At 40.6% G+C, this 16,124-nt stretch overlaps 1 protein-coding gene across 2 annotated transcripts; it reads right to left on the reverse strand.

Annotated features, from left to right (window-relative positions):
- Window positions 1–13,245: 13,245 nt before the first annotated feature.
- On the reverse strand, window positions 13,246–15,031 carry LOC133800572 (ubiquitin-fold modifier-conjugating enzyme 1). 2 transcript variants are annotated; one of them, XM_062238570.1, is made up of 4 exons: window positions 14,855–15,031; window positions 14,144–14,526; window positions 13,996–14,057; window positions 13,246–13,504 (listed from the first exon to the last, which is right to left on the reverse strand). In XM_062238570.1, exons 2-4 carry the CDS (start codon window positions 14,474–14,476, stop codon window positions 13,375–13,377), a joined length of 525 nt encoding a protein of 174 aa, XP_062094554.1. In that variant the 5' UTR covers window positions 14,477–14,526; window positions 14,855–15,031; the 3' UTR covers window positions 13,246–13,374. The 2 variants fall into 2 exon arrangements, with proteins under 2 accessions (XP_062094554.1, XP_062094555.1); XM_062238571.1 differs by lacking the exon at window positions 14,855–15,031 and adding an exon at window positions 14,627–14,844.
- Window positions 15,032–16,124: the final 1,093 nt, after the last annotated feature.

Raw genomic sequence — 16,124 nt, forward strand, 5'->3', positions numbered from 1 at the left:
TGAAAACAATTCCATTTACTACAAAACGTTGAGTGTTTGACACTTGGGATCCCAAGATACTGTTTAGATATATTTACAACATATAATTTACAAGTTTGAGTCGACTAGACGACAAAATCTAAGTTTTAATACAACCATCTCCCAAAACCACTGGCCGTGGCAGCTAGGCAGACCAAACATGTACATGCCGCTTCACGCTCTCCATACTCATGGTTGGTTGACTTTTCCCTTGCCCTTACCTGCACCACAGAGCACCCGTGAGCCGAAGCCCAGCAAGAAAACCCTCACAAGCAGATAACATATGCACAACAAACACTTAGCATATATTCAGGCCACCAATGGGCTAAACACATACGGCCATGCCGTCCCAGGCGCTTTACCAAGCCCTGGGTTCGCGATCCACGCCTTGAGGATATCCCAGGTATCCTTTAGGGTCTCACCCTGGCAACTTGCACCCCACGTGCTCAACGCTGCTCCCGACCCCTTGCCGTACTCGGCCTAGCACTCAATGTGCCCAACGCCATTCCCGGCCCTTTGCCGTTCCCGGCCCATGCCGACCTCGGCCTGCGCCGTTCCCGGCTCTCGCCGAACATTCACATAATCGTAATCATAGCATAACAAACATATACTAAGTACTAACAAATTCAACCAAAGGGCTACGCCCTGCAATTCAAACATATTGGGCTCAGCCCTGCATACAAGCTCTGTGAGAACAGTGGTTTTCTTACCTGTATCCCGAGCTTCCGATGCCCCAAAGCCGCGAGCACGGTCCTCTAACCCGAGCCTCTCCAAAGACCTAGTCACAACACATATAAAACATCCTTTATTAGTAGTCAATCCAAAACCACTTCCCGGGACCAATCCCACACTCTCGGAATGCCCAAATTCCTAAAACAATTCATCGGAAACATCCCCCGAACCCCTGGAGCACAAGCTCAAAATTGCAAAATTTCTATGCCCTGAAACTGGCCTAGCGCCGCGGCGCTGCCCTAGAGGGCCGCGGCGCTGCCCTAGAGGGCCGCGACGCCCAGCAAGTCAGAGAACTCTCCCCTGCCCAGAAACAGCCTCGCACCGCGGCGCCCAAGAACAGGGCCGCGACGCTCCTTCGCGAACCCAGATTTCTGGGTTTTTCCCTGCGTTTTCCCCGAGCTAAAACCACTCCAAATCATCCCAAGCAAGTACCTAAGCCCCAAAATCAATTCAAAACCCCACATAGACCATCTAACAACTCAGAAACATCAACAATAAACCCAAACACACAATCAAATCCCCAATTCACCAATTGGCTTGAAACTTTATGAAACTTAAACTAACAAACCAACAACTTGATTCACAGCAGCTAATACATAACAGAGATGCATAAAACCCTTACCTCAAGTAGAAATTCTCCCCTGAGTCTTCTCCAAGTCCAGCTCCAAGCAAATCCCCCTTATTCCCAAACTGAATCTAAGCAAGCTTCATCCCCAAGAATCCACCAAACAGCCACACATTAACTTTCAATTTTCATACTAACACTCTAAGAAAATCAAGCTTAGAAACTTAACAAAACAGAGATAAATCCTTACCTCAGGAAAAGTCTTGGTTTATGATCAAGTTTTATTGCCTCCAACCACTTGATTCTCCTCCTAGATCCCTCAAGTTTTAGCTCCCTTCTTCCTTTCCTTTCTTTCTAGTTTTCTCCTCAAACTTCAGCCAAAACAAAATATACCTAAGTGTTAAAACGTGAATGACTTCTCTTCTCAGCTAAAGTTATCTACTTCCTTGCCAAAAGACTATCTTACCCTTCCATCTAATTCCTCTTCTAACTAAGCCTCAAGGGCACTCTTGTCCTTTCACTTATATTACAATTCTACCATTTTCCATCCAAACTTGTTACTCTCAGCAGTTACTAATGGTTACTCAGGTTACCTAATCACCAATAACCATTAACCACAAACTCACAACCCAACTCATGAAATTTGCCCAAAGTACCCCTAGGCTCCTCCCGAGCCGGGTATAGAATCCCACTGTGACTTTTGAGTTATCTAGCTCTCTAGGATCGTCTCGACACGTGCATCACATTAATATCACCACACTCATGTGGTACAAACCACATAATACAATTATCACATTTATGCCCTCAATGGGCTAAAATTACCAATTTACCCCTATCATGCAAACGGGGCCCACATGCATATTTATACCACCTAAACATGCATTCTAATCACATATTCATTTAAATTCACATATTAGCATATTAATTCACTTATTGCCCTCCAGGCACGCTAATCAAGGTCCATAACCTTATTAGCAACTTAGGGTGTTACACCACCTGTTCTCCACAACAGGTCAAACTGGCACTGGCGCCAAAATCTGCTGAACTGGCAACCCAGCGACCGGTGGAGGGGCCTGCTGCCTCAACTGTCAAAGCTCTTCCTCCATTTGTTGCAGTCTTGCTTCCATTTCGGCAAACATCTGTTGCCAATTTTGTGGGGTAGGTGGAGGGTCCTGACCTTGGTTATCATCCTCAGCCCTACTGCCACGGAGTCTCGATGATTGTCGAGGCATCTCAACAATATGCCTGCAATCAACGACGTCGCTCATCAGGCATGATAACAACATCCAAAACCACCTCCCAAATCGTATCAGTCAACCATAAACAACAATCCACATAACATACAAATAACATATAACACTCAACGGGCCATTCCCTGGCATCATGCATATGTTAACTCATTCATCATGCTCTATATGAAACAAGCAGGCAAACAGGGCATTTAAGCACATATTCAAGCATATAAGGCAATCATACCAACCAACCCTGAGTCGAGCTTGTCACTGATAGCGAGCGTACATGTTCGGTCAATCTCCAGAAACCATAAACCTTGGGTCGCTTTGATACCAAGTTGTAACGCCCTACTTTTTAAGAGTTGTTACTAAGTGAGTTTAAAACGTGCAATTAACTCGCTAATCGAGGTTTTAAGACAAAATTGTAGTAAAACCATAAACAGAGCCTTATACTTTGAAAATAATTCTGTTTACTAAAAATATTAAAGCATTTAACATTTGGGATCCCAAACTACTGTTTATAAATATTTACAACTCAAAAATATAACCAGAGTCGGCTAAACAACAAAATCTAGGTTTAGTACAATCATCTCCCAAAAATACCCCTGGCTGTGGCAGCCAGGCAGGCCAAACATGTACGCGCCGCTTCACGCTCTCCGTACTCATGGTTGATCAACTTTCCCCTTTCCCTTACCTGCACCACAGAGCACCCGTGAGCCGAGGCCCAGCAAGAAAACCCTCACAAGCAGATAACATAAGCACATTTCACATTCAACATATAATCAAGCCATCATCAGGCTAAACACGTACGGCCATGTCGTCCCAGGCACTTTACCAGGCCATGGGTTCGCAGTCCACACCGTGAGGATATCCCACCTATCCTTTAGGGTCTCGCCCTGGCAACTCGCACTCCACATGCTAAACACTGCTCTTGGCCCCTTGCCATTCTCGGCCTTCACCGTTCCCGGCCCTCGCCGTTCCCAACTCTTGCCGTTCATTCACATATATGCACACATAGCCTAATTAAGTAGATACTTAAACATGTATAAACTCAATCAAAGGGGCTACACCTTGCAACACAATCATATAGGGTCGTGCCCTGCAACACAAGCTCTACGGGTACAGTAGTTTTCTTACCTGTGTCCCGAGCTTTCCAAGCACCGATGTCCCGAGCACAGTCCCCTAGTCCGAGCCTCGCTGAAACCCTAGTCACAACGCACCAACAATATCCATACATCAAGTTCTAATCAATTAAATAACTTTGGGTTATAATTCTAATCTCCGGGACTTTGAATTCTATCAATCCGGGTGATAAAATCCATCCCGAGCTTTAACTTTTGGATTCCCAAGCCTAAAACCTCTTTAAAGCCTACAAATGCACTAAGCATCACTGCCCCATGAGGCCATGTCGCGGCCCGCCCCCAACCAGAGACCTCCAACCCCAAAACAGGGCAAGCGCGTCGCGGCCCAAGCAAGGGCATGCCGTGGCCCAAGTAAGGGCATGCCGCGGCCCGCCTTTCTTCCTGGCCACCAAAATACTCTAGAGGGTCACGACTCAGCAAGAACAATGTCGCGGCCTGACCCTTCGAACCTAGAAAAATCCTCCATTTTTACCACGAAAACCCAGCCTATTTAACCCAAACTCAACATAACAATCCCTCTCAATCATCACAACATTTCCAGAGCAATCCCTGCAACAAAACCCAACAGAAACTAACCCAAAAATTCACCCAAATAATCAAGAGCAATCCCCAACTTAGCTTACATGCAACACTCTAAAATACCAGCAGCAATTCAACACAACTCAACACATTTAAAAGCTTACCTTAAGCATAAATGAAACCCTGAATTAGGTCCTTAAGCTCCAAGCTTCTAGCTCCCAAAATCCAAGCTCAAAATCCTTAATCTTTGGTTAGTTTCCACCAAAAATCACTAAGCTTCCAAGAGAGAAAAGGAAACTGAGAAATAGAGAGAGAAAGGGTCGGTTTATAGAATTCTCAATGTTTCTTATGTTTTGTTTTATTTAACTTAGTCTCCATGGTTACCTCAAGGCTCGGGGTACCAAAAACGTCCCCGATGGAAAAATGGTAAATTTCCCCAATATTCCCTCCTAAACATTCTATCTTCAAATATATCTCCAAATATTTATTTCCATAACCCGATAGCCTCATAAAACGTCTAATACCCGAAATACCCCTCGACTCGCCCCGAGTCGAGTTTTCGACCCCGTTGTGACTTTCTAGCTAACAGCTCCCTAGGACTGTCTCAGATCGTGCAATGCAGATATATCAAAAATATATCGCAATTATTACATTTATCACATTTATGCCCTCAACGGGCTAAAATTACAAACATGCCCCTAACAACCAAACGGGGCCCACATGCATATTTAATTCACTTAAACATGCATCTCTAATCACATATTCATACAAATTCACATATTATAATATTTAATCACTTATTGCCCTCCAGGCACACTAATCGAGGCCCTAAGCCTAATAGCAAATTTGGGACGCTACATGTGATATATGTGTGATACCACATTATTATGTGGGTTTATTTGAGTTACTCGGCACGAGACGATCCTAGGGAGCAAGTTAGCGAGAAAGTCACAACGGGACCCAATACCCGACTCGGGGCGAATCGAGGGGTATTTTGGGCATTAGGCTTTTAATTAGGTTATCAGGTAATGGAAATAATAATTGGAGATATATTTGGAGTTAGGGAGTTTAGGAGGAAATATTGGGGAATTTGACCATTTTTCCCTCGGGGACGTTTTTGGTACCCCGAGCCTCGGAATTAGCTTAAGTCACTTAAAGCTTAGGAAACAAAAATAGAACACGTAAACACCTCAAGGAGCTCACTTCTTAGAAACCGACTCTCTCATTTCTCTTTCCCTCTTGTTGTTTTTCTCTCAACTTTCCTAGGGAATTCCTTGTGAATTAAAGGAGAATTCTAGTTGAAGCTTGAAGATTGAAGGTCTAAACTTGGGGTATTAGTTTTGTTGCAACTTGAGAGATTAACTTCCAATTGAGGTAAGCTCTAGATCATGTTTTCCATTAAAATTCTGTGTTGGTTTGGATGTTTTAGAGAGTTTTGAACCTTTTAGCTCAAGAATTGGAATTGGTGCTTTGGTGATTTTAAGACTAAAATTTTGTGGGGTTTTGCTGCTGGGAAGATGTTAGAACTATTGTGGTAATTGAATTATGGTTTTGGGGTGAAATTGGGTTAGTTTGGATTGAATTTGGCTGTTGGAAAGTGTAAAAAAATCTGGGTTCGCAGGGCCAAGTTGCGGCTCTGTTCTTGAGGGGCTGCGACTTAGCTTGAACCCAGGCCTTGGGAGGTCTCTGTCTGGGAGGTGCGCCACAACCCTCAAGGGCAAGTCACGGCCCGCACCCCTTTGACAGAGGGGGAGGCTCTCGGATAGGAGGGGGGGCGCCGCAACCCTCAGGGTCAGGTCACGGTCAGCCTGGGCATTTTTGGCCTTGGGGAGTTTTTGAAATGGAAACCTTTTCCTTAGGGCTCGGGATCGATTCCACTACCCCGTGTAGTGGAGCTCAAGGCCTCGGAGGCTAGGACTCGGTCCGGAAGCCTTTATTTACTCGTTATTGATGGAATCCTATATTATGGTTGTGACTAGGTTATCGCTAGGGGCTCGAAACCGGGATCGTGCTCGAGGGTCGTTCTTATTTTACACTATACTTGGACCTGAGGTAAGGAAACTGCACCCAATATGTGTTATATGTGATTAGGGCTTGGCCCGACTATTATCAATTATCATGATTAGGGCTTCGGCCCCTATGAACATTTATGTTTAAGCTATTGTTCCACATGCTGGGTGATCCTACTTGAATGTTCTATACCTGCTTAAGTGTTTCGTCCTTTTTGTATGAATTCTGTGGTTAGGGCATGAGTCTGTTAAATAAATATGATTAGTATCGTGAGTACGATTATTCAATAATACTATGTCATTAACATACATGCATGCTTGTTTTGTTGGGATATGCCTGTTCATATATGCTTCTGTATGAAAGCTTAAATACCTGGATTAGTGTTTGGCTTATTAGTCAAGGACGAAAAATGCACATTGTACGCTGGTCGAAAGGCTTAGGCATAAACCAACAACGTACTATTACGTTGGTCGACTCTATGGTTGTTGGAAAACCAAAGGTGTTGGGCTAGCTCTATGGCTAGTTATTCAGAGCTAAGGGCGAGGGCCCCAGGTGACTTTATGGTCACGCAGCTAGGGCATAGGCCCTGGGGTTGGCTCTATGGTCAACTATTTAGGACAGCAGCCCCAAAATTGGTCCAATGACCATTTGTTTGTAACTGATTAATTGTAACTGTAGATTACTATAGTTGGACATGCTAGATAAGTATCTGAGATTCTATATTGTTCTATTTATGCACATGTTGAGTTTTCTTGCTGAGCATTGGCTCACGAGTGCTTTGTGGTGCAGGTAAGGGGAAGGGAAAGCTTGACCAGCCATGAGTTGGAGAGCTTCAGTGGCGGCATGTACATATGCGGCTGCTCGACCACCACGGCCGGGGATATCTCAGAGGAACTAGGGTTGTAGCCCTGTTTTTGCCACTTAGGTCGGTTGAATGTAACTTTTGATGTATATACACCTTTTTAAAAGTTTATATGTAATATTTTGGGATCCCATGACTATATGAATCTTTTCAACTAAAAGTCAACAATTCTTTTGACCAAAATTTTTAACCCTAACCCTTGACACTAACCGTAGTTACACATTTTAAAACAAATGACTTGGTTAGCAAGTCTGACACAATTTAAAAGTACACAGTGTAACGGTCCTAGATTAGGAGGACGTTACAATAAAGCTCTATCCTTGTAATTGTAAATGCCTTGAGCTGCATATTCAATACAACAATATGTTCCATTTCTCTCTTTACTTTACATGGTGTCGGAGCTATGGTTCAAGAACAAGAGATTTCACAAGTCTCCACCAATCGAAATCAAACCCAAGCAATCCCCACAGTCCTTGATGCAGCTCCATCCCAAAATACCCAAAACAATTTCAGTTTCCCCTCTATGATTCAAATCTTCTCAATCAAACTTGATGAAAACAATTACCTCATCTGGAAAATCAACTTCTTAATGTGATTATGGCCCACGGGCTTGACAACTTCTTGGATGGTACTCATCCGTGTCCTTCTAAATATCGTCCAGATCAACCAACATTGCTGAACCCAGAATACACAACATGGAATCGGTATAATCGCTTAATAATTTCATGGTTTTACTCTTCTCTTTCCGAAGCTATGCTTAGTGAGATCATTAACTTTAGCATGGCGCAAGAGATCTGGGCAGCACTCGAAGAAATCTACTCTGCCTCTTCCATGGCAAGAATCACAGAGATTAGAGGCAAACTTCAGACGATTCGTAAGGCTGGTCTCACTGCTTAACAGTATATTCAGAAATTGAAAGGCTGCTGTAATCGCACTTGTTGCGATTGGGGAATCCGTCTCACACAAAGACCAGCTCATCTACTTCCCGGGAGGTCTCGGCCCAGACTACGATGCCTATGTTACAGGTATTCTCAATCGTGCTGACAAACTCTCCATGGAAACTCTCTACAGTTTGTTGCTCAGTTTTGATTACCGAATGGAGAGAAATACGATTGATGATTCTCAGAGCTCCCTACAAGTTCACTTTTCTCAGCTAAATACTAGGAAGAAATTTTCCAAACACCCCTATCCTACCCATAACTAGAAATCTCACTCTCCCATTCCCTACTCCCCACAACAATATTCATCCAATACCCACTTCTCAAATTCGTTTTCCCATGCTCCGCATTTCTCTACACCCACTGCCAGTGTTCTTGGCCCTCGACCCTTTTCCTCTCAGACCCACCCTAATACCTCCCCAAAACTCCGTCCCACTTGCCAAATTTGTGGTAAATCTGGCCACACCGCTAATATCTATTTTCATCATATAAATTTATCCTATCACCCTCAACCTAGGACCTTCAATGCTATGCTTCATCCTCATGCCACCCACTTTCCTCCCTACCTTCTCGGGTCCTAAGAATCCCTTTTCTCATTTGACTGCCAATTGGTTCATGGATTTTGGGGCCACTCATCATTTTACTCTGGATTTTCACTTGATGGACAATGCTGCTACTTATCACGGTTCTGAACAGGTGCATGTTGGTGATGGTAAGACTCTCTCGATTTCTCATAATGGTCATGTTACTTTACCTTCTAAGATTGTTCCTCTCTCTCTCTCTTAATCATGTTTATCACACTTCAGCCCTTACCAATAACTTTATCAATGTCTCTAAATTCTGTCGTGATAACAATGCTCTTATTGAGTTTAACTCAACCAATTTTTTTGTCAAGGATCAGGTCACCAAGAGAGTTCTTCTCACGGGAGTGCTTGATCGTGGCCTCTACAAAGTCAGTCCATCCTCTCTTCTACCTGCTACCTCTTCCTCTATGTGTTGTACTAACCTTACAACTATTTGGGACTTCTCTCTTTGGCACTAGCATCTAGGCCATCCTTTTTCTCGTGTTATTTCCCAAGTTTTTACTGCTTGTAATTTTCCACAACAAACTGCTACTTATTTTGAGTTTTGTAAAGCCTGTCAATTGGATAAATCTCATTGGTTACCCTTTTCTTTATCTGTATCTTGAGCTTCTGCTCCTTTTGAACTAATACATGGTGATTTATGGGGTGCAGCCCCTGAACAATCCATTCCTGGTGCATGTTATTTTGTTCTGTTTATTGACGATTTCAGCAGATTTACATGGATTTATCATTTATCATCTGAGCATGAAGTCTTTGCCACATTTTTAAAATTTCAAAAGATGGTTGAACGTCAATTTGATACTAAAATAAAACGTTTCCAAAGTGATTGGGGTGGGGAATTTCGTGCCCTTAAACACCATTTTGACTCTCTTGGTATCATTCATCAACTCTCTTGTCCTTACACTTCTGAACAAAATGGTAGGGTTGAACGTAAGAATTGCCATGTGGTTGAAGTTGGTCTCTCTTTGCTTGCCCAATCTCATGTTCCTCTGTCATATTGGACTTATGCCTTTAGTACAACTGTTTACCTTATAAATCGTCTTCCTTCTCCTGCTCTTGCTAATATTAATCCCTACTTTACTCTCTATCAAACACTCCCTGCCTACGATCACCTTCGCATTTTTGGCTGCTCTTGCATTCCCTATCTTTGGCCCTATAATACACATAAATTACAATTTCGTTATCAAGAGTGTGTTTTCTTAGGCTATAGTTCCCAACACAAAGGTTACTTGTGTCTCTCTCGGCCTAAAGGTCGTATCTACATTTCTCGTCGTGTCATTTTTCATGAGTCATCTTTTCCTTTTGCATCCTCTCCTCTCTCTTCTTCTTCTCCTTCATCCTCTCTTCCCTCTTCCTCCTCTTTTCTATCTCCTGCTGCTATCTTGTTTACTTCTCCATGTCCTCCACCATCTTCTTGTCCATCCATTTCTATCTCTCCTTTTTTCCCTTTTCCTACTCCACTTCCCTCTTCCTCTTCTTCTTCTCCTTCTACTTCTTCTCCCACTGTCCATTCTTCATCCTCTTTCTCTCACCCTTTATCACCTCCCACTGTTTCTTTGGAGGTTAAGTCTCCTGACCAATGTGAGAAATCCCATGCACCACCTATTAATGCATATCCCATGGTCACACGGGCTAAGGCGGGCATTTCTAAGCCCAAGGTTCTCTTGAGTACAATTGTTGATTCTTTTTATGAACCTACTACTTATAAACAGGATGCTCAGCATCCTCATTGGCATCAAGCTATGCTTGATGAGTACACTGCTCCTTAAAAGAACCATACCTGACATTTAGTTCCAGCCCCTAAAAATGCTAAGATTGTGGATTGTAAGTGGGTATATAGAGTACAAATTACAGTTGATGGAAAGATCAATCGTTACAAGGCATGCCTTGTCGCTAAGGGGTATCATCAAACAGAAGGACTTGATTACTTTGAGACTTTTAGTCCGGTTGTCAATCCGGCTACTATATGTATTGTCCTTACTTTGACTATCTCCGAGGGTTGACCTCTCTACTAACTTGATGTTCAGAACGTTTTTCTCCATGGTAACCTCATTGAAACTGTCCTCATGTCTCAGCCCGAGGGGTTTCAAGATCTTGCGCATCCTAATTATGTATGTCACTTGGATAAAGCTCTTTACGGTCTTAAACAGTCTCCACGGCCTTGGTACAATAAACTCAGCTCCTTTCTACTTTCTTGGGGTTTTGTCAACTCTACTGCCGACACATCTATGTTTATCTACTGTCGCTCCTCTATGTTTCTTGTGGTTTTGGTTTATGTTGACGACATCATATTGACTAGCAGTAATTCTTCTACTTTATCGGTTCTTCTTATGGCCCTTCGCACTCAATTTGCTATCAAAGATTTGGGTCCACTTCACTATTTTTTGGGCATTCAAGTGCTTCATTCTGCCACTGGTATTCACCTTAATCAGCACAAGTATATTCAAGATATCCTGCATAGAGCTTAAATGCTTGACTCTAAGATTTTTAACACCCCTATGTCCACAGCTACTATTTTATCTACTCAGGATGGTACTCATTTACCTAATGGCACTCAATGTCGCATCATAGTGGGTGCTCCAGTGAACCGTGTATGTCAGTATATGCACTCGCCTTCAGACTCTCATTGGCAAGCCGTTAAATGCATTCTACGCTACTTAAAGGGCACTACTCACCATGGTCTTTCTCTCCAACCTTGTTCTGACTATAATCTTTTATGTTACACTGATGCCGATTAGGCCTCTTGCCCGGATGATTGTCGGAGTATCGGTGCTTATTGTGTTTTCCTGGGACATAACCTCATTTCATGGTCCTCGTCTAAACAACGAGTGGTTTCTCGGTCTAACACCGAATTAGAGTTCTGAGCTCTTGCTGATGGCGTTGCTGAGTTTTCGTGGATTCAATTTCTGCTTTAGGATCTTTATATGCGTCAATCCTCTACCCTTCTTCTTCTTTGTGATAACATCAACACCACCTATCTCACTGCCAATCCCGTTCTTCACGCTCAGACCAAACACGTTGAAATTGACTTCCATTTAAACTGTGAACGTGTTGCCTCCAAGCAGCTGGTGGTTCGTTTTGCTCCTTCTAAAATTAGCGGGTTGACTGCCTTACTAAAGCTTTGTCTTCCGCTCGCTTCCTATAATTACGGTCCAAACTCATGGTCCTTTCACGCCCCATGAGTTTGAGGGGAGATGATAAGTCGTAGTCCTCGGTATTTGTTATTTGTATATATATATTACTTTAGTTTTTGTACAGGTGTCACTTTGTGATTGTCACCCTATTGAGTATAAAGCTCTATCCCTGTAATTGTGAATGCCTTGAGCTGTATATTCAATACAACAGTATTTTCCAATTCTCTCTTTACTTTACATCCTCTCTATCTCGGATTCCAAGGCAAGTGAGGTCTTCAACGGAATGGGGTGTGTTCATTCATATAAACAATCTGGGTAATGTATATATATATATATATAAATCTGGGTAATATTTGTATGAGTTGGATTTGGGTTTGTATTTAGTTTTGGTATATATTATAACTGTATTTTTTTTTATTATTAGATGAATTTAGAAATTCCAGTTTTTAGTCTGGTTTGGTTGGTCATGGCAATTCTATTTTTTTTTTTTTGTACTTAAGGCTCCTCAACAGAGTTTGAGGAGCCAAAATTTCATTGATTCAAACAAATGAAATACAGATATGCAAGAAAAGGATGAGCAGTTGTCCCCAGCAAAGAGCCCACAGTAAAAAAGGTGAAATAAAGCTAGAGACACCAGTGAGGAACACGAGGGTCAGTTAGCTAAAATAACACCCAAAATCAGAAATTTAAAATTGACATTATTAAACAAGATAGATTTCCCCATTTTCTTTCTTTCACTGTACTTCAATTCAATTGTAAGTTTTGAAATTTCTCTTAATTCTTTTTCTTTTGATGTTTCATTCTTCTTTCGACTTTCCAGGATTTTTTTATGTTTTAATTTTATTAATAACTAATTCAATTTATTTAGTTAAATCCCTTAAAAAATTATTTAGTTAAATAAAACATGTTTTTTTTCTTAAACTTTTAATGAATTAACTTAAACAAATGCCACATAAGAAATCTATCTAGGCAAGTACAACCAATAACGTGCCATGTTCTTTAACAGAGAAATGTTAATAGTTGCACCAAATCATCACGGAAGCAAAAATTAAACTAAGGTTTATACCTTTTTAGACCATATGTCTTACCTCATTATCTGTTTTGACTTGTATTTTAATAAATTATTTTTTAGATCTTGTGTTTTGTAAAATAATTAAAATAAGCCCATAAACTAGATTTTGATGAACAAAAAATTAAACATAACAACACATTTTTTAGTCAAAATGGCTGTATTTTTATTAGTTTGATAAATTATTTGTGATTTTAGTTCAAAAAACTTTAATCAAAATTGAGTTTATAAATCTATTTGAACTATTTTAGAAAATACAAGCTCCAAAAAATAATTTATCAAAACACAATAATTTATCAAAACACAGAGTTCAAACTGGTAATTATGCAAAATATAAGGTCTAAGAAGGCATATACCCAGGAAACTCACAAATTTCTCTAAAATAAAACAATGACTATCATGTAGTGAATCTCGACTAATAAAATGGTACAATCAGGAAAGAAAGTAAATTATAAGATCTATAACATTACTATGGATAAAATTGTACACCTGAAGAGTGACAGGCACTTGTGCCTCTTAACATTTATTTTAGTTTAAAAAATAAAGCCTCAAATGTAAAATAAAATTAACTAAGATTCTGCAGATGTTGTTGCATCATCCTTGTGCTTAATCATACCAGAATCCACAAGAATGGGAATCTCAGCTGCCAGCCATGGGGCAAGACCCAAGCAGAGTGCATGTGCTATACCAAATCTGGGACTGCATGGCAAGAGCAACCATTATTAGCCTACTCCATACTCCAAAGAGAACAAAAAAGATAAGAGTTTGAGTACAGAAAGGTAACAACAACTCTCAGTATAGTCAAGACAAGGTACTCAACTCGCAACAAACATTTTTTTTCAGTGAAATCGCAATATTGTTCCAATGCACAACATTGATGATCCCAACTCGGTAAAATCATTCATGGCTAAACGATTCATGCAAACGGCACAATGAAAATATTATAGGCTTACAAAATAAATGACACCATGCATTCAAAGTTCTTCCGGGAAGAAAGTGAAAGTCAATACAGCAACATAGTACGCAAATTTCACCATAAAAAAGTTCACAGATCCCCTGCCTCTAATTTCCATATTTTTCTTATGCAAAACCATTATGAAAAGCTCGAAATACTCTAAAATATATACTTAACATGAAACAAAGATACAAATCTTCATTGTAATTCACTTCCAAAAAAGATTGAAATGTACCAGTTCTTGGCCCATAGAGGCTTGAAATGTACGGTCAAGCAGATCTTACCCCCTCTATACATCTGTTCAACCAAGGCCCAAAAAAAATTAACAATTAAATTAATCAAACAAAATTATTATTATGAGAGAGGAGGAGAAACTTATGAACCTTCTGGGTTTTCCCGTCAATTTGAGGGAGCTCGAGCTCAGGTGCAGTAGTTGGGTAGGTTACAGGAATATCGAACTGGAGATCGAACTCATACTTGAGAAGACTGTGGACATACCAGCACTTGCCGGTCCAGCGTGTTCCCTCGGGATTGGCCGCCGAGATGCGGAACCAATCATTGTCGTTGGACTTGTTCATCTGGGTGTAGGCAATCAATGCCTTGTACTCCTCCTTCAGCCTCTGCGTCCAGGCAGCCCCGTCCCTCGGTCCGGCCTTCGTCGTCAGCAAAGGGATTTGGGTCAGTGTTGACTTCGTATTCGGATCCCAGCCTTCCATTCTTCTACTACTCCTACCTCTCCTCCCCTTTGCTGAACCCTAACCCTAGACTATAATTGCATGAACCCAATATGTAATTGAGGAATTCGAATGAAAAATAATTGTATTGTTTCGTTTTGTAATGAAAAAAAAATTGAAACTTTATCAAACCTTTTGAAAAATCCTCTTATTTCAGTCACCCTTTCTTCGTTTATAAATCTAAAACTTCATTCCCTCTCTAACTAAGCTGTTTCTTTTTTTTTTCAATGAAATTTAAGTTTTAATTCCAATTTCTGATTCTCTTTAAGGGAAATTCAGGATTTTTTAATAGAAGTGATTCATCTTCATATTAAAACTATATAAAATGAGCTAAGAGAAATATAGTTGTTAGGGACTTACAGGTAGAGGGAGATGGCGAGAAGGTTGCGAGTGAGGGAAGGAATGTGTCTTGTGTTATGTAACGACTCGGACAACTAAAGAGAGATCATAGACCAGAGATGTGTTCTGTGTCTCGGCTCATACAATATTTGGGTATAATATTATCTCCACTATTTACTTCAATATCTTCTATTTTAAAAGATTGTTGGGATTATTAATCAATTCTATATCTAATTATTTGTATAAATACCATAATATTCTCCATTTTTACTTCAATATCTTTTATTTAAAAAGATTGTAATGATTATTAATCAATTCTATATCTAATTTTGGTTTTTTTTTAATCTCGGTCAATTTTGGCTTTGGAATCTTCCAACTAAGGTTAAGGGCAATTTAAAAGTCCTAGACATGATTTTTAGTTTTTAATGATAGTCCTTGAATTTTTTTTTTCCTAATTATCAAATTGATTATATTCTTCTATGCTTAATTTCATGATTATTGCTTTAATCTTGTGTAACACCCTACTAATCCTGGACCATTACACTATGTGTTTAAAATAGTACTTAACCCGTTAAGTGAGTCATTTGGATTCAAAAGTATAATTACAGTAAAAGAGAAGTCTATGTACTAAATTTTTTGGTCAAAAGGTTTAAAATTTTCATTAAAGTTATAAAAGATTTACACGGGATCCCAAAAGATTTAAATATAACATAATTACAACTGGGTTTACAAAATAGTCGGCCTAAGTGACAAAACGAACTTTTTCCGTCTAAGTCCCTCGGATGCCCCGACCCTGACAGTCGAGCAGGCCGAACGTGTATGCACCGGTCCAAAACCCTCTAACTCATGGCTGATCCATTTTCCCTTTGCCCTTACCTGCACCATAGAACACACGTGAGCCAGGACCTTGTAAGAAAACTCAACAAAACATAATAAATATCCAATTAAAAATAAACAGTAAATAGCATGCTTTGTAGATAATAAACAAACTCATTTCCGCATATAAGCAATTTACACGGCTTGTGCCTAGCGAGTGGGTACAACACCCTCATCGTGGCCCTGCCATCACGGCCTACATTTTGCATGAATATCGTCGAATACGGCCCATGCTGATCATTCAAAGACAATTCAATATTAACAAACATAGGAAGCATCAATATGCATAAGCGAGGTACTCATCCCTAAAAGATTTATAAATACTGTTATAACTACATTCAAACACAACTAGGTCGATGCCCTACTCTATGTGCATATGCTAGTTTTCTTACCTGGGTGCCAGCAATAAAGTTCA

Source organism: Humulus lupulus, chromosome 9 (genome assembly GCF_963169125.1).
Source record: "Humulus lupulus chromosome 9, drHumLupu1.1, whole genome shotgun sequence".
NCBI lineage: Eukaryota > Viridiplantae > Streptophyta > Magnoliopsida > Rosales > Cannabaceae > Humulus > Humulus lupulus.